A 25000-nucleotide genomic window follows, 5' to 3' on the forward strand; every position below is an offset into this window, starting at 1 on the left:
ATGAATATAGAAGCAAAAATGGATCTTTATGCTCTAATAAGATCTTAGTTAACCAGCGTGATAACAGGAAGGAGACATGGGGGTAACAGTAATGCATACTAGGAATCTGGTTATATAGGAAAGGAAGGGGCAGAAACTAAGCTTGATACAAGAGGTTAGTGAGAAAGTAGAGAGAAGTAAGATTATTAACATTTTACTGGGGTATTAAGGGGAAGAAGAAATTAAGTCTGAACAAACATGCACAAAACACTAAAACCAAACCAGCTAACACAAAACAAAATAATCAGCCATACAGTATTACTTTTCTTCAGCTTGACATTTCTTTTTTTATTGTTTTGCCAGTCCTGGGGTTTAAACTCAGGGTCTAGACATTATCCTTGAGCTTCTTTGTGCTCAAGGATCGCACTCTACCAGTTGGACTAAGAGCCACTTCCAGCTTTTTCTGAGTAGTTTACTGGAAATGAGTCTCACAGAGCCGGGGGCCGGTGGCTCATGTCTATAATCCTACTCAGGAGGCTGAGATCTGAAGATTGCAGTTCAAAGCCCGGGCAAGAAAGGCTATGAGACTCTTATCTCTATTAAACCACCAGAAAACTGGAAATGGTGCTGTAGCTCAAGTGGTAGAGTGTTAGCCTTGAGCTGAAGAGCTGAGGGACAGCGCCCAGGCCCAGAATTCAAGCTCCATGACCAACCAAAAAAAAAAAAAAAAGTCTCATGGATTTTCCTGCCAAGGCTGGCTTCAAACTGTGATCCTCAGATCTCAGCCTCCTGAATAGCTAGGATTACAGGCATGAGCCACCAGTGCCCAGCCATTTCTTTAACCTTTCTTCTTGGGATTTTTAACTTATTTATTCAGAATTATTCAGAATACATGCATTTGAGGCAGGGTCATGCTATGTAGCCTGGGCTGGTCTTTTTTGGTGGTGGTGGTGGTGGTGGTCATAGGGCTTGAACTCATGCCCTTGATGCTGTCCTTGGACTCTTTTTGCACAAGACTCTACCACTTTTTGTTCTACTTCCCACTTTCTGGTGGTTAACTGGAGATAAAGAGTCTCATGGACTTTCCTGCCTGGGCTAGTTTTGAACCATTATCCTCAGATCTCAGTAGCTAGAATTACAGGTGTGAGCCACAAAAGCCCAGCTCTGGACTGGTCTTGAGCTTACCATCCTTTCAAGCACTAGGGTTACAGTTGTGAACCACTATGTTTAGTTTTCCCTTAACATTTCCTGACTCAGGTATACTAGTAACCAGCCCTTGAATGTCTGAGAAATGTTTCACCCTCTGTGAAGGACACCTGTGGAGGCTCCCAGAACTTGCTGTCCGTCCCCCACATTTGCTCCAAGGCATCTGGGCTTCCACAGCGCGGGGACAAGTCACCATGCTTTTTTTTTGTCTACCTATAATGTGTTCTTTTCCTTTGACGGCTTTTGAAGAATTTTCTATTTATGGTTTTGAACAAATAGGTTATGATGTGCCTTGGTAGAGTTTTCTAGTGTTTATAATTCATTGAGCTTCTTGAACTTGTAGAGTTATGATTTTCATCGATTAAAAATTTTAAACAGGAAGCAATGGCCTGGTGAGTGCACTATCCTGGGTTTGCTCCCCAGTACCAAAAAAGACAAAAAAATAGTTCCGCTTCTCAAATGGTACTTACACTTACTCAAGCTTCCTGCTCCTTGCCTTGCAACTCACTGATACGATGTTCATAATTATCGTAATTTTTCTGATTTTATTTTGGAAAGTTAGTGTTAAGTTCAGTTTTTCTCCCTCTGATGTTGTTAATGCCACTACATACATCTTCATCTCAGACACTAATTTTCAACTCTACAAGTTTCCAAGAGTCTAATTAATATGCTTAACATTTCCTATACTTTATTTTCTTTCCTCCTTTCTGCCTCTCTGCACCCTGCTCTCTCTTCTCTTCCTTTCCTTCCCTCCCTCTTGTCCCTTATTCCCACCCCAGGCTCTAGCTGTTTACCCGGGTTTGTCCTGGGATGCCGGCTCCTCCGGCCCCAGGCTCCCGAGGGATTACCGGCATGCACTTCTCTCCCTGGCTTGCGTGTCCTATACCTTTTCCACTAAACCTAGAACGTGGCCATGGTAACCATCTCTCTAGTTCTCTGTTCGTTCCTGGTTTGTTCTGTTGACAGTTTTCCTCATCACTACGTGTCATGTGCTCCGCCCTCGACACCGCGCTCCGCTCAAGGAACATTTTTATTTCATTACAAACGACTCCTTTCCTGCAAGTCTGAAGCGCTGCTTCAGTTCACACTCAGTCTAGACCGGGCGCCGCCTCAGGCCCAGCACTCGCAGGGTTCGCGGGCGGGGTGCGCGGGGTGTGCGCACGGCGGGGCGGGGCAGGGCGGGGCGGGGCGGGGCGGGGCCGGGCTGCACAGGGCAGGGCCAGACAGGGCCAGGGCCAAGCGCAGGGCAGGGCCAGGCAGGGCCACGGGCTGTGCGCACGGCTGCACAGGGCCAGGGCCAAGCGCAGGGCAGGGCCAGGCAGGGCCACGGGCTGTGCGCACGGCTGCACAGGGCCAGGGCCAAGCGCAGGGCAGGGCCAGGCAGGGGCCACGGGCTGTGCGCACGGCTGCACAGGGCCAGGGCCAAGCGCAGGGCAGGGCCAGGCAGGGGCCACGGGCTGTGCGCACAGCAGCGTAGGGCCAGGGCCAGACAGGGCTGGGCTGCACAGGGCCAGGGCCAAGCGCAGGGCAGGGCCAGGCAGGGGCACGGGCTGTGCGCTCGGCTGCACAGGGCCAGGGCCAAGCGCTGGGCAGGGCCGCGCCGCTGCACAGCGCCGGGCTGCCTGCGTCTGCGGCCCCCAGGGCCCCGGGCTGTGCGCACAGCAGCGCGGGCAGGGCCAGACAGGGCTGGGCTGCACAGGGCCAGGGCCAAGCGCAGGGCAGGGCCCGGCCGCCTGCGTCTGCGGCCCCCAGGGCCCCGGGCTGAGCCCGCCTTGTCCCGCAAGGGAAGGCTGGCCAGTGTGCAGAGGAGCGCAGCTCCTTTCAGGGCTCACTAACTGGGGACCAAGAAAAGGGGGTGACGTTGTAAAAAAGGAAGGCGCTGTGCCATTACCTGCCGGGGGGGGGGGGCTGGAAGCCTCGCAGTGAAGCCTAGGAAGGGGCGTCGCGGGCCGCTTGGCCTCCCCTGACAGGCTGGGGGAAGCTGGCGCGGCGAACCCCTGGCCCGGGCCCAGAGGGGCTGGGGGGAGGCGTGGGCAGGCCCCGCCCCGTGGCGGGGTCCAAGCCCTTCCAACTACCGGTCATCATGGGCGCGCGGGTGGGCGGCCGGAGCCAGGTCGCCGCTGCGGGTCATGCGGGTCACACGGCCCCGGGCCGGGCGGGCTCTGTGCGGCACAGCCGGAGCGGGAAGTTCTCGGTGATGAGGTGGTCGGCGTGGAGCAGCACCACGACGTTCACCTCGAACTCTGCGGGGGAGACGAGGGCTCGTGGCACGCGAGGCCCGCCGCGGGGGACCCCCGGGGTCACTCCCGAGCCCGGGCAGACGCGGGGGCCCACGGCCGCTTACCCACTTTGAAGTTGGTGGTCTCGAGCGTGGGGCAGGTGAAGAGCCGCGGGAAGACCATGTGGACGGGCACCGGCAGGCCCCGGCACACGTCGCCCTCGGCGATCTGGATGTTCTGGATCTCCGTGGCGTCGCGCGCGTAGCCTTCCGCGCAGCCTGCGGGGGGGCAGATTGCAGAGTTCCTCCACCCCCTCTCCCCGACCTCATGGCCCGGGTTTTAACGTGCCCCCCACATTGCCCTTAATCCCCACGTCAACGAAGTGGGGACCCTAGGCCCGCGGAGCTCTGCCCGGGCGCGCGTGGGCTGGGCGGAGGAAGCCCGACCCGTGACACACCGCGGCCGGTCTGAGCCAAGGCCCCGCATCGCTGCTCGTGCTCGGCGGCCCGGCCTCGGGTCACCCGGCCTCCGGCGGCCCGGCCTGGCGTCCCGTGAAGGCCTGCTGCAGTGTGCCCTTCGCCCGGCCCGCGACAGCCCAGCTATCTGTATCCGGCCAGTAAAGGCGGAAGGAGGATGGAGGAAACTCAGGAGTTGGGGGTCGGTCCCAGGCGCCATTGCTCTTGACAACACTTAGGTGTCTAGAGTAATCCTCCTCCTCTGCGGTCAGGCGGACAGAGGACAGAGCGGGCAGGCATGCCAACGGCCTGCCTACGGTATGTCAGTGGCAGGTCACCGGCATGTCACCAGCCTCGGTGCCCAGGCTGGTGGGTTGCAGAGGGGCAGCCCCTCGGGCGCCCGTCCTCTCCCCTTCCGTCCCCACCACCGCACAGTGCAGCACCCCTTGCAGCCCCCCACCAGATGTCAGCACTGTGCACCTCACCTTCTCAAAACCAGAACCCTGAGCCAAACCTGTTACTGGAGGACTGGCTCTTAGGCATCTTGGTGACAAGCATATTTACTGCAAAAGATACCCAGCCTCCAGCTCCCCCCCACCCCCAGCCCCAAGCAGCCTCACCGCAGGTCTCCACGCGGACCAGCTGCAGCTCGATGCTGCGGACGGCAGCATCCGAGTGCTCCACCACCAGCTCCCCCGTCAGCGGCTGTGTGATGGCGCAGCTGGTGGAGTTCAGATGTCCTCTAATGAGGAATTTGGGAAGTGAGGCTCTCTAGAACAAGAAAAGCAAAGACATCAGGCCTGGAGAGAAAGGAAAAATTGCTCCATAATCACTTTGGAATAAATCAATACTATGAAGTCTGGCACTTAGTTTCTTCTTGTTGTTGGTCATGGGACTTGAACTCTGGGCCTGGGTGCTGTCCTTCTGTTCTTCAACTCAAAGTGAGCACTTTACCACTGGGGCCACAGCACCACTTCTGGTTTTCTGGTGGTCCATTGGATATAAGAGTCTCACAGACTTTCCTGCCTGGGCTGGCTTTGAACCGCAATGCTCAGATCTCAGCCTCCTGAGTAGCTAGGATTACAGGTGTGAGCCATCAGCACCCGGCTGGCACTTAAGACAATCCAATAAGACCCTGTTCTGCAAAATGGTGATGTATCAATGAGATTTCAGGTGAAGACACTAAGTCATCTACCTGTACACCGTGTTGTCCATCTGTAAGGCACCTCTGGACATGACCCACAGGGGGAGCAGATGACTCGGAGAATCACCCGAGCATCTCCATTCCAATCAGAAAGCTCCACCCACCAGGCAAAAAGACAAAGTATAAGAAGTCTGAGAAGTTGTCAAGGGTATTCCAGAACAAAGGACAACTAGCCACCAAAATAAATAAATATTGAAAAAACTGTGTGTGTGTGTGTGTGTGTGTGTGTGTGTGTGTGTGTGTGTGTGTGTGTGTGTATTGCCACATATATATATGTGGCCACGCTGAAAGTAGAGGGGCAGCTGGAAACAGGCAGTGCCACAGGTCAAGGCCCACAATGCTGGAAAACAGGGAAGGCAGTACAGAGTCAGGATCAAGCTGTGCATGGTGGGTTATGACTGTAGTTCCAGCATTTGAGAGGTGGAGGTGGAAAGATCTCTGAAGACCAGTTCAGGCTAGCCTGGGCAGCAGAGCCAGGCCCGTGTCAAAAACCAAACATGGAGAGTCATAAGCACCTTTAAAAGTATTCTTCTTCCAAGCCATTCGTGAGTTCAGCATGAAAGGCAAACGCCAGTTTGGATAGGGACAACAGTTAGGATCAATCTCCCCTCTAACGACCCGAACCAGCCAAAGGTGGCCGGGCCGGAGGCGGTCGTGGTGGAGGTGCACAGCAATGTGAGGCGCGATTACCTCCTTGACATTCTGCAAGGTTTCCGGTGTGATGGTGAAGTCCACAGGACTCGGAGTCAGCTTCCCCTTCTGAGGCTAAACAGGAGGGAAACCACAAGCTTGGGATGAGTGCCCAGGGGGCCGCAGCTGAGAGGCGGCACAGAGAGAGAGCCAAAGGGGGCTGGGGAAGGCAGGAGACAACTCGGATCTGCCCAAACCCATGTGCCCTCGGTCGGCATCTCCCATTTCCCGTTTCCTCATCTGCAAACTGCATGGACAGATGTCTCCATCTCCGAGGGAACTTATGGACTCCGAGTTTTCAAGTTAGACCCAAGGAAGAGAGCAGAACTTCTGGGAGGTACAGTATCTGAGTTGGCATATGGCTGTCACATCTCTCTGATGGTCACCCCTCAGTAAGAAACTGAGGCACAAAGCTCAAGGCCTTGTTTGCTGAGTGGCCCCACTGAGAATGTGGCCAGGGCGGTGCAGGGCGAGTAGGCTACAATGCTGTCTGCCTGAAGAGTTCACTAGAGAATGAACGATAGGAATTACCCAAATCAACCACAGCGTCCACTGCAGAATCCATCCAGAGCCCAGCTATCCTGACGCCCGGTGGCGGTTCCAACCCAGGGCCCAGGATTCAAGGGGCCAACCAGACCCAGGGAGCAGGTGGAGGAAGGGCTCGCCCAGTGTGCCACGTTCACTCATTTTCCATGGGCTGATATTCCAAGCTGGAACATCATTCCGGAGTAAGTAGTGCACTAATGAATGCATTCTTAGTGAGAATAATCTTCCTGTTTAACTTGTAAACCACACTGCAGAGTGCTTTGGCATTAGTACCTAGGCCTACAGGTGTGAGCCACCTAGCACCTGGCTAGAAATGGCATTTTTAAGAACATCTGTGACTGTAAAATGATGTCAGGAAAGTCCACCGCAGCCCAGAGCGTCCCTACGTGTTCTCACCGGCAAGCATGCCAGGGTGGCAGGCCTGAGCACGCCTCACAAGGGCCGTCTGCCCCAGCACCTCGGGGGCTTCAGCTACTGGCCTCAGGTGAAACACAAACCGCACAGGTGGGCGTCCACCGAGCACGGCAGTCCTATCTCTGCTGACACCCGAGAGACGGCAGGGACTTTGGCTAGCTTGGAACCCAGACATGGTGCATCCCAGACCCCACCCAGAGCCCAAGACAAAGCTTACAGTGGAGTGGACGATGAATTCACAGGTCTTGGTCAGGTCCTTGGCCAGCAGAGACCGCTTCATGTCACAGCGCAGGGTGTACTGGGGAGGGGAAAAAGGGGGAGAGGGTAGCGTGGGGAGGGGCCCTCTGTCCAGCTCCACACAAAATTTTCCCAGTGAATTATTGTGTTACATGAAATTAGTACACACAGTGGGAGAAGTTAATGTTCAAAATAAAGGCATTTGGCGGGGAAGGTGGCTCAGTGGTAGAATGCCTGCCTTGCAAGCATGAAGTCCTGGGTTCCATTCCTCAGCACTACATAAGCAGAAAAAGCCAGAAGTAGCGCTGTGGCTCAAGTGGTAGCATGCTAACCTTGAGCTGAAGAGCTCGGGGACAGCACCCAGGCCTAGAATTCAGGCCCCACAACTGACCAAACAAAAAGTCACTTTACTATTATTCTTCAGGCTATTCCCACACGCATCCTGAAGCTGCATCCATTCTGCAGCTCACCGTGAGCCCAGACACACAACCTGCATCTCCGCTCTGCCATCTGCACCTGGGGCTCCCAGGCTGCAGAGGTGCCCCGAGCGGAGGCCTGGCACACATGCCAGGGCAGCACCAGGCATCTCACGGCTTGCCATGCACCAAGCACCAGGTCAAGCTCCAGCTCTGTGCACACACTGCTGTTCACTAGACAGGCACCGGGAAGGAGCTTTGCCACTGACCCCGACCCAGGGAACTGCAGCGCTTGACACACACACACACACACACACACACACACACACACACACACACACACACACACACACACACACACACACACACACACACACACACACACACACACACACACACACACACACACACGGTAGAGAAGAATGAAGGGAAAACTACTTTTTTTTTTAAGTCCAAAATCTGCAAAGGTAAAGAGTAGAGAAGCCTACACCCACAGCCACCTCCAGCCAGCTCAGTGCACCTGTCCCACCCCGCCCCCAACCAAGACCCAGACAGCATCTGCATCTGAGGCAGAACATGGCGTGGCGTGGCACAGCTCGGCATGGGACTGCCGGCGCGCCTGCGGTGAACGGGAGGGCGGCACACGCGCGCTTCCACGAGAGCACGCGCCAGGGCTGGAAACCAAGTTAACACAGCCCGGAACTGGAACCACACCTTCTTGCCCGTGAGGAAGGATGCTTGCGAACAAAATTCTGCGCCCTCATCAGTGACCTAACACCAGACTTGCGAAAGTAATAACAGGGAACTCAGGATGTGAATACATGCGTAAAATCCGGGAGCTCAGGGTGCGGCTCAGTGGTCCACACAAGGCCCTGGTCCAGCCCAGCACAGAAACAAAACAAAAAGCTCTCGCAAGCCGGGCACCAGTGGCTCACGCCTGTCATCCTAGCTACTCAGGAGGCTGAGACTTGATCGCAGTTCAAAGCCAGCCCGGACAGGGAATTCCGTGAGACTCTTATCTCCAATAAACCACTAGAAGACCGGAAGTGGTCTGTGGTTCAAGTGGTAGAGCGCTTGCCTTGAGCTGAAGAGTGCAGGGACAGTGTTCAGACCTAGAGTTCAAGCCCCACAACCAACCAAAAAAAACAAAAAAGCTCTCGCATCTGCTTAATGAGATCTCATGCTTAAAGTCAGCTGTTGCCTTAGTCATCCAGAAAAAAACTTTAGATTACATCAAAAGTAATTTTTATACCTGGGACTATATGCATAGTCGTGAATCTTCTAAGAAGCTACATTCCTAGGAACAACCTATCCACATGAAGTAAGTTCCTATATATTTAAGGTACTGCTGGGAACTGAAATATTTTCCTAAGGATCACTCTTGTCTACAAGGATCTTAATGTTTATATATCTGCACATAGGCATGGATGCCTCCCCCAATGAGATTTCAATCCAGTGTACATCCAGACTTGCTCGGTGAAAGCTGGTGCTGTGTGTGTGTGCGTGTGTGTTGTATATATTCCTCATACAGTGTAGCACACACATTCTGCTCGGGCTTGCCTGGTCTTTCCTGTTCTTCTCCCAGAGGAACCCCCCTTCTTACTATTAGGTTCAGGACTGGACAGGTGATTTCCCTAGGCAGTGGGAAACCAGAACTGCACCACGGAGCTCAGGAGTGAATTCTGTCTAGCTGGGTTTGGTGGTACAGTAGATGGCAGCCCAGCCACCTGAGGCAAAGCCAGCATAGCAGAGTATGGCTGAACCAGTCTGATCCCCTGGGGTTGCTGGTTCTACGACCCCAGGGCCCTGGTTTGCCAAAGCCCATCAAGATGGATCCATTCCTTGTGAACAGAAGGGGGGATGCACAGGCATCAGCTTTGGCTGATAGGAAGACAGTGATTAGTAATTCAAGGGAGCGATGAGCAGAGCAAGGGGAAGTGGAGGAACACACCTCTCGTGCTGCAGGATGGCGTCTGTACAGTTCTATATCCACTAGCTGAGCCCTGGTTTGCAGAAGTCAGCGTGAGCTGGGTTGTGTGCTTGTGAATGGAGGGGTATGAACAGTGATGGAAGAACTTCTACGAGGCGAGCAGGACAGCTGTCCTATCTCCCGTACTCAGCGTGAGCAGTCCACAGCCTAGTCCTGTGCCCGCCTAGCTCTTCACACCACTCCTCACTCATTCCCTAGAGGTAAGTGCAGGAAGCTGCTAGGGGTTCACAAAGGTGGGATGTGGATTCATTTATTTTCATTTATGTATTTATTTATTTATTTATGGTTTGTGGAACTTGAACTCAGAGCCTGGGTGCTATCCCTGAGCTCTGTTGCTCAAGGCTAGCACTTTTCCACTTGGAGCCACAGTTCCACCTCCAGTTTTTAGGTGGTTAACTGGAGATAAGAGGCTCACAGACTTTCCTGCTGGGGCTGGCTCTGAACCACAATCCTCAGATCTCAACCACCCGGGTAGCTAGGACTACAGGCGTGAGCCACCGAGCATTTATACCTGTCTACAGCAGGGCATACCTATCCAGCTCTCTCACTCCCTCACCTAGTTCCGAGGAGTGAGGCTAGTGGTGTGAGCAATGGAGGTCAGGGGCATCCAGAAGGCATCTCACAGGAAGCATCTGCAGGATGGATGGGCCAGGGGGGGGGGGGGGTCTGACTATCAATTCACAGGCATTGGTGGCAAAAGAGGAAGACACCTGTCAGGTGTAAAGCAGGCTCCTATCAAGGGCACTTTGAACTGGGAAGATGGTGTAGAGTCTAGAAACTTCTGACTATGTGATTTCAGCAGACATGGAGGTTATTGCTATTGTGCTTTGCTATAGTGTAAAACCCTGCTGAGATGGTCATCAGAGTAGAACATAATGCAACTTGCTCATAATTTAAATGATTCTGAAAAGAACAAGAGGTTGCAGAAAGCACAAGCAGCAAAGACTGACAAATTCTCACAGGCAATCCTAATAACGAAGATGAAAACCGTTTGTGCCTAGGAGGAGCCAGAGCTACCCGTCCTCCCCCGACGCCCCTGAGAAACAGCAAGCCGGCAAGCAAAGGGAGCCAGTGTCCTGCCAGCACTCAGGAGCAGCCCGGGCCAGCCTGAGTTCATAGTGAGTTCCAGACCGTTTCAAAACAAAACAGAAATAGAGCAAAGCCGGTTCCAGCTGCAACATTCTGAGTTAACCCTGTGCTAACAAAACATGCAGGTGGGCGCCAAAGGAATCAGCACATTCCAACTCCCTAAGAAATGGTTCTTAGACGACACAGCATTTTGCGCATGCCTGTCTATAAGTGTATCCCTGGAACATTTAGAAAACAATGAGATTTCAATTTAACTTTAAACAAACCAATGACTTTTCCTAAAAGATGATTAAAGAAAAAAGGGGGAGAGGAACAAGTACAATAGTAAAAGCTTGATTTTATTCCATTCATGCCTAATGAATATACCCTTTCACTAAAAGCCAATGATGCTGATCCCAGATAGGTAACAAAAATTGTTTTCCAGCCAGGCACCAGTGGCTCACACCTGTAATCCCAGCTACTCAGGAGGTTGAGATGTGAGGATCATGGTTCAAAGCCAGCGTGGGCAAGAAACTCTTATCTGTAGTTAACCAAAAAAAGCTGGAAGTGGAGCTGTGGCTCAAATGGTAGAGCACCAGTGTTGAGCACAAAAGTTCACGGACAGTACCCAGGTTCCAAGTTCAAACACTCTAGACCAGCACAAAAATAAATAGCTAAGCTAACAAACCAATGTTTTTCCACAAGACACAACTTATTTTCAGCCTTGCTATTTTCTTCTCCACTTCATACCATGTGCAAGCATTCCTGGCCTAGCAAGCTGACCAGAACTCCCACCAACGTACCAGCAATGGGCATCTAGCTGTCTGCACACAAGTAGTCTTGTTGACTCTAGAAACTTCTCTAATCAGTATTGTTATTCTTAAGACTCATGTGTGTGTGTGTGTGTGTGTGTGTGTGTGTGTGTGTGTGTGTGTGTGTGTACCTGACACAGGTGTACTAATAAAGGACTAGAACATGTCTTTTTTTCACAGGAAGACACTTCTACAGCTGGCCTCACTCTACATGCTTCGCCCCGATCTCTGCCGCGGCTCCTGGGACTTGTAGTGGGACCCGTGGCTGCGCCCTCCCCAGCACTTCCAGGTCTTGCACTGATAACGTGTCCTTCCACAAGCAGGAGCATCTACCAAGTCCAAATGATTAGCTTAGCAGATAAATCCAACTCCTGACTCTCGCCCTGCTGCCCGTGTGCGGATGGAACAAGGACACCTTTCTTCCTGAGCTTTCTCTGGCTCTGCTCCTGAGACCACAGTAGCTGTGAAAGCCTCCTTGAGAGGAGGGGCGGACGGAAGTCATAAATCCCTTCCCCTCACTGCAGTGGTCCCCTGTGAAGAATACAGGCCTATGAGAAAGTGCTAGCCTCCGGGGATGAGACAAAGAGATACTTGTAAGAATAAAATAGGCAAGTGAGTGCTGGAAGCAGAAAGAAGTTGGAGTAGCTGCCTTCCCAACATGAAAGTGACCGTGTCGCTGCAGCCGCAGAGAACGCAAAGCAAACGGGTCTGGAGGAAGTCATAATGAGGTTCCTGAGATCATGGTTGTGCTGGATGCCAGCGGCTCACATCTGCAATCCTGGCTACTCAGAAGGCTACGTTCTGAGGGCTCCAGTTCAAACCAAGGTTGGGCAACAGAGCCTGTGCAAACTTTTTTTTTTGGCCAGTTCTGGGGCTTGAACTCAGGGCCTGGGCACACACTGAGCTTCTTTTTGATCAAGGCTAGCACTCTACCACTTGAGCCACAGCACCACTTCTGGCCTTTTCTGTGTATGTGGTGCTGAGGAATCAAACCCAGGGCGTCATGCATGCTAGGCAAGCACTCTACCACTAAGCCACCTTCCCAGCCATGTGAAACTCTTATCTCCAGCAAAAAGCCAGAAGTGAGTGTGGCTCACGTGATAGAGCACCAGCCTTGAGCAAAACAACTAAGGAATAATACCCAGACCCTGAGTTCAAGACCCAGGACTGGCACATGCACGTGCACACGCGTGCACACACACTCATACACACAAATAATGGTCAAATGAGCTGGGGACACCTCTCAGAAGGCAGACCCAAAATGTGGCAGCAGGGCAAAACAAGCGGCAGCGCAGCGCGCACACATGCGGTGCCTGCGAGAAGGCAGGGTCCACTCCTGCTTCTGTCTTTCAAGCTGGTTTCCAGTAGCAAGTTGAAGACGTGCACAGGCAGGGTAGGAAACGCACCTGAATGTTGACAAACACGCCATGATACGTCTCATACAGGACCTTGTTCCCCTTCACGTGCAGAGGAAACTCGAAGGGAATCTCCGTCTTCCCGCTGGGAAACTTCCCTGGCTTCACCATTTCTATGGTGCTGGTGATAATCTGGATTGGCTGTAAACAAAAATCAACTCAGCCCATCAGTGTGCACGCGCCAACTGTCTGCCTGAAGCACCGGCCTGAGCCCCAGACGCTGCCTTCCTGGTGCTTCAACAGCAATCTGGTTCCATCTGGTAAGTCTCTGGCATGATGGGGGTCATTTCTAGTGATGGGCCTGAGGTGCTTGTGTCCAGTAGAAAGTGATCTCACACAAGCACCTCCCTGAGCCATGCCAACACCCCCACTGCGCAACGAGGGCCCCCCTTGAGTCCCCCCTTCCTTTCCCCTCCCTCTCCCACCCCAACCGGGCCAGAAGGCCTGCAGTCCGGTCCTCCTCCCTGCCCACTGCAGAGACACAAGCGTCCCAGAACCTGGGCACAGCACTGCTGCTCGGCCCTCCTCACTCAGGGTTGACATGGCTTTCGGGAAAAGGAAACTGTAACTTTAGAAGAGCTTTCTGGAACACTAAACTCCACACAAATTGACAAAAGACCTGCTTGCCTTAATGTCAGTTTGACAGGGGACCAGCTGATAAATAGCAGATTTGATGGAAGAAGACAAAGACACAGCCACAGCTGCAACTTCTCAGAAGAGTTCTATTCTTTTTGTGTGTGTGTGCCAAGACCTGGGGCTTGAACTCAGAGCCTGGGTGCAGGCCCTGAGCTTTTGTGCTCAAGGCTAGCCCTCTACCACTTGAGCCACAGCTCTACTTCTGGCTTTTTGGTGGCTAATTGGAGATAAGAGTCTCATGGACTTTCCTGCCCAAGCTGGCTTCAAACTGCAATCCTCAGATCCCAGCCTCCTGAGTGACTAGAACTCTAGGTGCAAGCCACTAACACTCAGAAAGCTCTGCTACTTTTAATGGCCAATTAACTCACTTATCACTCACCTCGTTGCATGTGTCAAGGAGGAATATACAGAAACAGGGTTTGAAATAAGGGTGCATTTTAGAAACAAAGCATGACTTTGGGGGTTGATTGCATGAGGGCTATTTATCCCTTGCAAATTAAAACAGGCAGCAATAAAGAGGGAGTATAGCTGGGCACCAGAAGCTCATGCCTGTAGTCCTAGCTACACAGGAGGCTGAGATCTGAGGATCGTGGTTCAAAGCCAGCCCCGGCAGAAAATCTCTGAAATTCTTATCTCCAATAAACCACCAGAAAACCAGAAGTAGCACTGTAGCTCAAGTAGTAGAGCGCTCCCCTTGAGCTAAAGAGCTGAGGGACAGCACCCAGGCCCAAAGTTCAAGCCCACGACAAAAAAAAAAAAAAAAAAAAAATTCAAAGCCAGTCTGGGCAGAAAAATCCCTTCACTTTTTGCTCAAGGCTGGTGCTCTTTCACTTGATTTTTATTTCCAATTAACCATCAAAAAGACAGAAATGGAGCTGTGGCTCAAGTGGTAGAGAGCCAATCTTGAGGAAAAAAGCCACATGAGAGGTCGAGGACCTAAGTTCAAGACCCAGTATGGCACATCCACACAAATAAACCAAGAAATAAAAGCAAGTGCGACAGCAAGTCTTCTCACCTTCGCAGAATTGTAAAATGCTTCGAACACGCCCACGCTTTTGGCACTGAGCTGGAGGTTCACGGTTCCTTCCATGGTCAGAAACACGCCCTGGTGCTGCACGGGATCCTTGCTGGAGATGACCACCACGCCCGACAGCATTTCCTGCGAGACAAGATGGCCTCTGACTAGAGCAGCTCGGTTATGGAAACAAAGTGTTCTTGGCTCCTTCAAGGAATGGGCCGTGAACTGTGACACTGGAGTGGGGCTGGAGAAGCCCCGCCCCTGGGAGCAGTCGGCGCCCACTCACTGCTGTGGACACGCCGAGGAGAATGGGGCGCGGGGGGGGGGGGGGGGGTAGATTTTTGCCCCATCCCTGCCTTCCACCCCGCACCTTCATCCCAGGCTGGGAGAATTCCAACTGCTACCCGTCCCAAGGGCCCAAGGATGTCTGAGTCCCCGTAACGTGCTCAGTGTGAAGTGACACATGGCATTCATACTGTCCCTTCAGAGGGAGCTGCGGAAGTAAATAAGAGTCTCATGGACATTTCCTGTGTGCTAGCATCAACATCCTCAGTGGCTTAGGCCTTTAATCCCAGTTACTCCAGAGGCTGAGCTCCAGAGGGTCATGGTTGGAGCCAGTCAAGCTCAGGCAGTCAAGTCCACCAGAATCCACCTCCAACTAGCCCACACATAGCCAGGATGGTGGCACAGCTCAAGTGGGGGGGTGCCAGCTGAGCACATGGCTGGGCAGGTATGAGGCCCCGAGTTCAAGCCCTAGTGCTACCAAAAAGGAGAGGAGGAAGGATGAGCAAAGGCATAGAAAAAAACTAACTCATGGGCTACAATCTCGGCACCAGACAAGACTCAACTCAGAGAATCAAGGCATCAACAAGGGACAGGGACAAAACAAGTCTAAAGGGTGCAACCACAGAAACAGGGTCTGTCTATGGCCAAGACTACTGCATAAACGCACACACAGCACTTTGAGTGGTAGAAGCAGCCAATCTGACACTCTACTCTTAGACCATAAATAGAAAAGCAGACAGAAAGCACAGAGATGGACGACGTCACTGATGCATCAGCCAATGACAATCTGGTGTTGCATGCAGAGCTCTTCCTTGATGCGTTACCCTGAACTTTACTTCAGAGGGTGCTGGTCTCATTCTGTCCTTCCTGGGGGCAGTTTCAGCAATACAGCGGGAGGAGAGAGAGGCCAGCACCCACCAATACAGCGGGGGGGGGGGGGGGGGGGGGGCGGGTGTGAGGGAAGCCAGCACCCACCAGACTGCTGCATTCAGGCACCAGAGTCCAGGTCAGGCAGTGTACCAAGGAGAAAACTGGGAAGAGACTAACCCAGCCAACTGCTGGGCCTATACTTTTTGGTTTAAATCTTCTAGTAATGCCTGTAATCCAGCTACTCAGGAGGCAAAGATAGAAAAGACCATGATTTGAGGCTATGAAAAACAAGAGGGGTGCAATGGTATAGTCCAGTCATCCCAGCTACTCAGGAGGCTTTAGACAGGAGGACTGCAATCTGAGGCTACCCTGGGAGGTTGTATCTGAAAAATAACTAAAGCAGCTGCACGCTGGTGGCTCATGCATGTAATCCTAGCTACTCAGGAGGCTGAGATCTAAGGCTCTCGATTCAAAGCCAGCCCAGGCAGGAAAGTCTAATAAGACTCTTATCTCCAGTGAACTACCAGAAATCAGAAGTGGAATGGTGGCTCAAAGTGGTAGAGTGCTACTCCCGAGCAAAAAGAGTTCAGGGAGAGCACAGAGGCTCTGACTTCAAGCCCCACTACCACCCCCAACCCCCCCCCAAAAAGAGAGTAAAGCAAAACTCTTGAGTTAAACCCGAATTCCACTAAAAATATATTTTTTTAAAGTTCTCCTCTAGGAAGCGAAAAGCTTTGAGGCCTCTGTGAACAGCGTTACTACATTCCATCTTGAGGCTTGCCACAGGCCTAAGGACACTGGTAAGGAAAACCTGCAGCCCACTGGGTCTGGCCGTTACTACAGCCACCTGTGCCAGCATGGGGGGGGGGGGGGGAGGGGGATGGCCTCATCCCAACAGAGCAGCTCTGCTGTGTTCTGCCTAGAAATGACTTTAGTGACACTACAGCAATAAAAACCCACCTATTAGAATTGCTTAGGCCTCCACTTACTAAATGTCAGGGCTTCAATTAATTACCTTTGAGCAATCTTATCCTAAACAGGGCTCTCTTTCTGGAGCTATTTACAAGGAAATACTCATTTTAACATAGAAAAGGGAAGGCAAGCGTAGTTTACACTGCCTTGAGAAGGAAATGGTGTCAGAACCGGATCTTTTCTGCTACAGGTAAACGCATCAAGAAAAGTGTGTACAGGAAGTGGCACTGTAGCTCAAGTGGTAGAGCACTCACCTTGAGCTGTGCCCAAGCCCAGAGTTCAACCCCCACGACCGACAAAAAAAAAGTTATGAAAAGTGTGTACACTACAGACCATTACAACTGCAAAGAAGTCTTCCTTCCAATGAAATTCCTTTTTTTGGTAGGGGGAGGGGGTCCGGTCTTGGGGCCTGAACTCTGGGCCTGGGCGCTGTCCCTCAGCTCTTCAGCTCAAGGCTAGCGCTCTACCACTTGAGCCACAGCGCCACTTCCGGCTTTTTTTTTCTGCTTATGTGGTGCTGAGGAATCGAACCCAGGTCCTCATGCATGCAAGGCAAGCGCTCTACCATTGAGCCACCTTCTCAGTCCCCCAATGAGGTTTCTTTAAAATCCTTCACATATTCATATGAAAAATCATTGTCAGGCCAGGCGTCAGTGCTCACACTTGTAACCCCAGCTACTCAGGAGGCTGAGATTGGAGGACTGCAGACAGGAGAGTCCATGAGACTCTTTAACTCCAATAAACTGTTCAGGAAGAACTAAGTGGGGCTGTGGCTCAAGTAGTAGAGCTCTAGCCTTGAGCAAAAGCGGCTCAGGGACAGTGGCCAGGCCCTGAGTTCAAGCCCCAGGACCAGTCCCCCCCCCCCCCCCCCGCCAAAAAAGAAAGAGAGAGAAAAAGACTGACAGGACAGAGTCACAGTCCTTTCTTTTTTTCTTTTTTCTTTGTGGAAATGTTTACATTTTCCATTTTTATATCACAAATTCAAGTAAGTCCTAAAAATATGACCTGGAAACAGCTGCTCTAGAAAATGCTCTGTGAAGCAAGAGGAACCGCGGCCGGCATGTTTGGCCAGTGCAGCAACCTGACGGAGGCCACACGCGGCAAGGCCAGGCCGGGTAGAGGCTCTGGAGGTCCAGCCGGCCTCCCCACAGTTCTTCCTGAGGCGGCCCTCCGAGGCTCAGGCCCGGCACAGCTGGTGCAGATGTAACTGCCCTCCTGGAGCTTCCCTAGGGGAAGCGGGTCAGCCTGGAAAGCCCCTGGAGTCTATAGGAAAACAGTAAAAGAGGGCTAAGGAAAAAGGGAGTGAAGCGCTGCCTGGAGCTGGGGCTTACCAACTCCTCACGTGTAGCTGCAATGGGAAGGAGAAGAAATAGAGAAGTAGCTTCACCTTGAACTTGGGACTGGGCCCTGCTGAGAGACGGGCAGGGAAGCCTGGAGAGAAAGGAGCCGAGGGGCGGCAGTGAAGGGGCGCTCACTCCTAGCAAGGGCATGCGCTCCGGGCAGGCTGGGCACTGGGCACCTGCTAAGAAGCTCTCCCCCCAAGGTGGCTGGGCAGGGGCACAGCTGGGCTCTGCGCACGCAGCCTGGGGTGTTGAATGAAGGAAAGCCAGGCAGAATGGGGAGGGGAGGACCCCAACCTGCCTGAGCTGCCGCATGGAAGGTGTGGTCTGGTTTCGGGGCACAGAGAGGACCTGCCAGATGACCCAGAACAGAATCCAGGGTGAGGTGAGGACAGGAGGAAGGCAGAGGAAAAGCAGCCGCCCTGGCGGAGGCCCTGGCAGGGGAAGAAACAAGAGGGGCAGGGGCAGGGCAGGGGCAGGGGCAGGGCAGGGGCAGAGGCTGTCTGGTGCAGGTGCAGAGTTAGGACACACAGGATGGGAGCGGGGGCAGGGGAGAAGGGCTCCTGATGCTACAGGAACAATTGCTGCATCCACACCTCCGATAGACAGCTGCGGCAGCGCGGACACGCCTTCATGCCTTATATAAGGCTTAGACTGTGATTTAGGAGATGAGTCTTTTTCTGGAATATTAGGTTATAAGTGGAAAAAGACAGCCTTTTACAAGTTTAGATGATGGTGCTTCCTAAAAGGCTCATGACCCCGAGTTGCCTTGAGACCCCTCCCAGCTCAAAGACCCCACGCCCTGACTGCATTGGCTTCTCATTGTTTTAGCAAGAATCCAGTGGGACACAGAATAGTTAGGCCTTTGTAAAACAGCACTTGAGCGTTGCAATTTTTCTTCATAATAATGAGCTGCTAGGTACAGAGTTTCTCTTTATTTTTTTTAACAAGAAATTACATGCACGCCAAACATAACAATATGCAGGTTTTGCGGTAAAACAATCAGCCTGTGGTAGATAAATCCCTTGTTACTATAACCTGGCCATGCTAGGGTGTAAATCTTATATATGAATTTCACAACCACAATATTTAACAGTGTCACTTTCATGAGTGTGTGCACCACACTGAAGAAAGTAAAACACAGAAAATTCCTAAAAATAAATGAATTATATTTACATTACAGAAAGATTGACGGCAGAGTGCTTTTAACCAGGAAGTTCTCTCTGTACAACAAAGAAACAAACTGTTTGATCAAGAACACATAACTGGGGCTGGGAAGGTGGCTCAGTGGTAGAGCGCTTGCCTTGCATGCCTGAGGCCCTAGATTCAATTCCCCAGCACCACATAAGCAAAAAGAAAAAAGCCGGAAATAGCGTTATGGCTGAAGTGGTAGAGCGCTAGCCTTGAGCTCAAGAGCTGAGGGACAGCGCCCAGGCCCAGAGTTCAGGCCTCACGACCAGACCAAAAAAAAAAAAAAAAAAAGAACACATTACTGCACCACTCAAGAAAACGCAGCTTCCAGGCAGGGCCAGAAATACTATCACATCTCTGTGTTCTTTGGACCCCACTAGCCCCTTCCTCCGAGTGCACAGCAGACAGGTGTCCATCAGATACTGCACAAGCACTGTGGATGCCTGCGTGGCCGATGGACGGTTCTGAAGGCCAACAGACTTCACGGGTGGGTACGGAGAAGATAGAGCAAGGCGACCACTGCCGAGTGAGTGACTGATGTGGGCCCGGGTCTATGGCTGGGGTCCTGAGACATTCTCTCAACAGATCCTCAAACACAGCCTGAGACCCTGAGAAGGCACACTGGGGCCGGGACTTGGGAATTCTTACCCAGGTTTCTCTGGGCCTCAGCATTCCTAACGCTGTCCCTGAGCTCTTCAGACCAAGATGAGCACTCTACCACTTGAGCCACAGCTCCACTTCTGGTATTCTTGTGGTTTTATTGGAGATAAAGAGTCTCACGGACTTTCCTGCCCAGGCTGGCTTTGAACCGAGATCCTCAGATTTCAGCCTCCTGAGTAGCTAGGATTACAGATGTGAGCCACTGGAAATGTAATTTTTTAAATACATTTTTAAAGGAGATGACAACTTAACCAAACAGCTAATTTTTAAAGTTTAAAAATGGGGTTAAGCCAGGCCCAGAGTTCAAGCCCCACAACCAACAAATCAACAACAACAACAAAAAGAAAAATGGGGCTGAAGACTAGAGAGAAAATCTATGGGAGACAGAAGTAACATTTCAAAGAGACAAGCCAAGTCACACTGCAAATTGCTGGCCCCTCCCATGTGGTGAACATGGGTGGCTGTGAGCCTCTGAATGCGCTGTGATTGTCCCCCAGGTGTCCACAGGTTCTGGCTCAGTTTGCCCTGGGTCATCTCCATTCCTCCCGACTGAAGCCAACAGTGCTGAGGGCCATGGACGTTCTAGCCCACACTTCATTTCAAAGTTGGGGTGCGCCAGAGAGTCCCCAGAAATGACGACACCCTGCTTTATGCTCCTCATACCTCATAGATATTCTACTTCCAGCATTTCATTGTCTTATTTTATATACCTTCCTGTCTTTATTGACCTTCAGCCCTATAGAAATTAACCAACAATGGTAGAATGAATGTTATATACTAAACAATGTAAAGAAAGAATGCCACTGATGAGTATGTGTTCGGTGTGAAAAGTCTCCCAGATAAACTCAGTGTTAAGCATAGCACGTGTGCATATACATGCTTGGCATCCGTACCTCTGCCTGGGAGACAGAAAGGGAGAGGAAGGGGATTTCCCCTTTACATTCATCTTACATGGTACACATTATGTTTGTATATATTGTATATATTATGTGTGTGTATACATACACACACACACACACACACACACACACACACACACACACACACACACACTGTTTGTTTTTTGTCATTGGTGGGCCTTGAACTCTGGGCCTGAGTGCTGTCCCTCAGCTCTTCAGCTCAAAGCTAGTGCCCTACCATTTGAGCCACAGCGCCACTTCCAGTATTCTAAGTGGTTTATTGGAGATAAGAGTCTCACAGAATTTCCTGCCGGGGCTGGCTTTGAACTGCAATCCTCAGATCTCAGCCTCCAGAGTAGCTAAGATTACAGGTATGAGCCACCAGCGCCTGGCTTGTTTGTGTATTTTTTAATGACTCAACTGGAACTTAAAAATTTTTATCAAACAGAAATTTTGTCCAGGAAAAAAAAAAACTAAATATCAATGTTAAATTCCAGTCCAGAGAATCAAAAACCACCTCCACCGCTCCCATAACTAAAAGGAAAAAAAGCACAACCACAAACTCTGCATGCTTTCAGAATACAAGTATCATCAGTCTTTTTTTGTTTTGACTTAGCAAATCATTATTTGTGCCCCTCCTAAAAAATGATTAACAATCGTGTGCATGTTACCAATTCCCCTATTTGGGACAAAACAGCTCTTGGGGAGCAGTGTCTCATGCGGGATGGGAACCTGACTGGCTGACCAGACACCTCACCCTGTCTAGGCCTCAGTGTCCTCATCAGAAAAGTGGGAGGTGCTGGCTGCCACAAGCCTGAAGCCATATCATACATGTAATCCTAGCTATTCAGGAGGCTGTGGTTCAAAGCCAGCCCAGGCAGGAAAGTGAGACTCTTATCTCCAAATAACCACCATAAAGCAGGAAGTGGAAGTGTGGCTCAATTGGGAGAGCATTAGTCTTGAATGAAAAAGCTCCAGTACTAGCATACACTTGCACAGGCACTCACGCACACATGTGCATGCACACACATGTGCGTGCACACACACTAAAACAAAATGAAGTCACGGGTCCTAATGTCTTCTGGGACATAAGATAGCTTGTTGTGGTCACAGAACAAATACAGCTCGCTTGAAGGAACACCATTTGAGCTCCAGGCCAGGATATTGTTGCACGGGCTCAGGTTAATATAACGAACAGCTCAAGCAAACCGTGCGAATTACAGACACTAATCAGTAAGTGAAATGGTTGGTGACTAAATCTTGACCACTACTGCTGAGGCCTACAGAGAAGATGAGATGGAAATTCTGTAGGCCATCAGCTCCATCTGCAGCCAGCTAAGGATGAAAGAGAGGCCCTGCCAGCCATGGTGCAGGGAGTATAAACTCCTCTTAGGCACCAAGGTTTCATCAGGTGACCATTGATGGTCTTGTCCTCTGGGGCCTGGGAGGCACCCATGACAGCACCAGCAAGCCCCAGGCCCTGCAGGGCAGATCATTGAGAACCAGTGGCAGAGTTGTGTCAGTTGATTAGATATATTGGTTAATTATTTTCTTCTTGTCTTTGAACACACACACACACACACAGAGTAAATATCAGAAACAGAAGTTAGGCAAGTTTTTCTTCTACAATCAACATTTAAGGTCTTCTTTCATTTTTTAATTTTTATTAAGTATTTTTGGCAGTACCTGGGTTTTGAACTCAGGGCTTCATGCTTAAAGTGTTCTACCACAGGAGTCATGACTCTGGGCCTTTTATGTAAGATTTCTGTGCTGGTCCTGAGCTTGACCTTTCAGGGCCTGGGAGCTGTCCCTGAGCTTTTTTCTCAAGCGCTCTACCACTTGACCCACAGCTCCAGTTCCAGTTTGTTTTGGTGGTTAACTAAGGGTCAGAGTCTCACGGACTTTCCTGCCCGGGCAGAGCTTAATGACTTGTAAGCTTTTACAAACTGTTGGTATCGTGTGGCAGTGGAGACTGAACTCGGCCTAGGACTTTCCAGGCAAGCGCTCTGCTCTACCACTGACCCACGCCCCCAAGCTGGAAGCTTTCACGTTTGGACTAGCATCCTAACATGCCAAACCTGCCCAGAAAGAACCCAGCTTCTGCACGGGGTGGGAAAGGCTCGCGGCCTCAAGCATGCAGTCATCAGACGTTTCACAGCTGCCTCTGCCTTCCGTTCATCCGACCCGTGCAGCTCCGACTGCGGCCCCCCGCAGGCCCAGGCCGCGGCGCGACGCGCGGACGCGCTCCGTGGGGGCGCAAGGGGCGGAAAGTAGGGGGGCGCCCGACCTGCCCCGCCCACAACCGTGCAGCCGCTGGCACTGCGGGCCAGGACCCCTCCACTCACCCCGGCGTGGTACACCTTATTCGCTCTTTTAATCTTGATGTCCAGTGAAGTCCCCATGCCGGAATCGCCGCGGAGTCCCCCACTTCCGGCCGCGAGAGACCCGAGTGGCAGAAGGCCGCCCCGCCTCCCGCCTCCCGCCCGGGCCCAGCCCCTTTCCCTCACCGTCGCGCAGCGAGGGCACGTGACCTCTCACGTCCGCCCTCTGGACGTCGGGTCCACTCGGCATACGCGCCACGCCCTTCTCCTTCCGGCGTAGGGGTGGGCCTTTGAGGCGCAGACAGATTCACCTCCCATCCCCACCCCACCCCCCCCCCCCCCCCCGTCCCTCTTCTCGCCGGACGTGGGGGCGGGATGAGACTAGCTCCACCCCTTCCGCAAGGATAGCCGGAAATGCCCCTTTTCTCGTTTACGGAAAACCCGTGTTTCTCCCAGCGTGCCCCGCGGTAGCGGGCGGGGCCGAGACTTTCTCGCGGGCGCTGGCTGCGCAGGAAGGTGGAACTCCCGTCAGGCTGTGCGGCGCCTAGGGGCTGTGCTGTGAAGGCAGCTTTCGGGAAGCTGTAACTTGAGAACGCGTCCCCTTCTCACAGCGTCCTCCTCCTTCACCTCTACCCTGGGCTTCCATCGGGGCAGCTCGTCCTGCGCCCGTCCTCCCTGTGGGAGAGGTCTGGTCAACCGCAGGGGCGGGACGCCGCGCGCGCGCCTGCTGTGGGCACGCCGATTGGCTGGCTGCGGTCCCGCCCCCGGCGGGCGGCCAAGGTCTCGGGAAGCGCGGGGTGACCTCGCTCCGCGGCGGGCCGCCGCGCTGCGTCACTCGGCCGGGCCCGCGGTCGCGGGGGCTTGTGGGTACTTCCCAGGCGCGTGTCCTGGACGCCGGTGCTGAGCGCTGGGTGCCGCGCCTGCACCGCCCGCTGGGACGGGGGGGGGGGTGAAAGGCGAGATTCGGAGCGGGAACCGGCCCGCCGCGCGCGCTCTGTCCCGGCGGCCCGGGCAGCCTCGCACCCCACTCACCGAGACGGACTCTGCCGCCAGTGTCTGTCCACACGAGCCCAGAGGCAGTCACGTGTCCCTACGTCGCGGGCTCCGCTGCCAGGTCCTCCCGGCCCTCACTCACCTCAGGCTCTCTGCGGAACGGGTGCACGCGCTACTGTCGCGGTGTGAGGGGGCTCCGGGCCCGCAGGGCTGGTGCCGTAACTGCATGAGTGCGGGATTTCCCCGCGTTCCGGTCTGCTTTCAGCTCCGCTGCCCTGAGGGCTTCGCCGGGTCCTGCCGGTCCTGCGGGTCTTCCAGCCGCTCAAACGAGGGAATCGTAAAATAATCTGACGTGGGCTGTAGGCATCCGTCTATCTGCAATTCAAGAACTGGACAGATTCCCTCGGCTTGCCACCCATCATTTCCAGCTGATAAAAACATCACTCTCAGATGTCCCCATGCAGAAGGGGGGAAAAAAGCACGTATCTGCATTCCAGGCTTTTACATAAGGAAATTGGTCTCTCTCCAGGACAGGTGTGCTGAGCTTCACACCTCTGAGGTTTTGCACAATAATTGTGGAAGGGGTAGTGCTGTGTAAAAACAAAAACCCTCATTCCAACAATTTGCATAGTCTGGAGCCTTCCTCAGGCAATGGCTTCCAAACAAAATAGTCCATTTTTCCTCAATCCCTTCTCTTAAAAAAAATTGTTTCTATCCCTGATCTCATCTTGGTGATGCCTTAAGTTTTAACCGATTTCAATTATTAAAACCAAACTGCCAAAATGTCAATCCTAAGGCTTAAAGAGAAATCCTAGATCCTTAGTGGAGGTCTGACCGTGTGAGTTGTGGTTCTGGCTCTTACCATCAGAATGCCCACTAGTGGGAAAGTCCGTAGGAAATAATAAAAACACCAAATAGTTCTTTTCTCTCAAAAGACATAATTTTTTTTTTGGGGGGGGGTCAGTTGTGGGGCTTGAACTCTGGACCTGGGCCCTGTCCCTCAGCTCTTCATCTCAAGGCTAGCGCTCTACCACTTGAGCCACAGCACCACGTCTGTTTTTTCTGCTTATGTAGTACAGAAGAACCAACTCGGCCTCTTGCATGCAAGCCAAGCATTCTACCACTGAGCCACCTTCCCAGCCCAAAAGACATAAATTTTATTGT

The 25000-nt window shown here is 52.4% G+C and overlaps 1 protein-coding gene across 4 annotated transcripts; it reads right to left on the reverse strand.

Moving 5' to 3' along the window:
• Positions 1-2839: 2839 nt before the first annotated feature.
• Positions 2840-23128, reverse strand: Vps26c (VPS26 endosomal protein sorting factor C). 4 transcript variants are annotated; one of them, XM_070030668.1, is made up of 8 exons: positions 23030-23128; positions 14303-14446; positions 12643-12792; positions 6931-7011; positions 5754-5828; positions 4480-4630; positions 3530-3682; positions 2844-3428 (listed from the first exon to the last, which is right to left on the reverse strand). In XM_070030668.1, the coding sequence occupies exons 2-8, from the start codon at positions 14441-14443 to the stop codon at positions 3322-3324; spliced, it is 858 nt and encodes a 285-aa protein (XP_069886769.1). In that variant the 5' UTR covers positions 14444-14446; positions 23030-23128; the 3' UTR covers positions 2844-3321. The 4 variants fall into 4 exon arrangements, with proteins under 4 accessions (XP_069886770.1, XP_069886769.1, XP_069886767.1 ...); XM_070030666.1 differs by lacking the exon at positions 23030-23128 and adding an exon at positions 22868-23004 and having other exon boundaries at positions 2846-3428; XM_070030670.1 differs by lacking the exon at positions 23030-23128 and adding an exon at positions 22868-23005 and having other exon boundaries at positions 3322-3428; positions 3534-3682.
• Between the last annotated feature and the right edge of the window lie 1872 nt (positions 23129-25000).

This window comes from Dipodomys merriami, unplaced genomic scaffold, assembly GCF_024711535.1.
Source record: "Dipodomys merriami isolate MVZ:Mamm:240054 unplaced genomic scaffold, mDipMer1.0.p SCAF_2, whole genome shotgun sequence".
In the NCBI taxonomy this organism is placed as follows: domain Eukaryota; kingdom Metazoa; phylum Chordata; class Mammalia; order Rodentia; family Heteromyidae; genus Dipodomys; species Dipodomys merriami.

Excerpts from the sequence above, each read along its gene's own strand:
- Vps26c (XM_070030666.1), bottom strand. The coding sequence starts at position 22,924 with ATGGGGACTTCACTGGACATCAAGATTAAAAGAGCGAATAAGGTGTAC. Across the intron at positions 4,631-5,753 it reads CCTTGCAGAATGTCAAGGAG|AGAGCCTCACTTCCCAAATT; the intron begins GTAATCGCGCCT and ends TTCTTGTTCTAG. Across the intron at positions 3,429-3,529 it reads GACCACCAACTTCAAAGTGG|AGTTCGAGGTGAACGTCGTG; the intron begins GTAAGCGGCCGT and ends TCTCCCCCGCAG.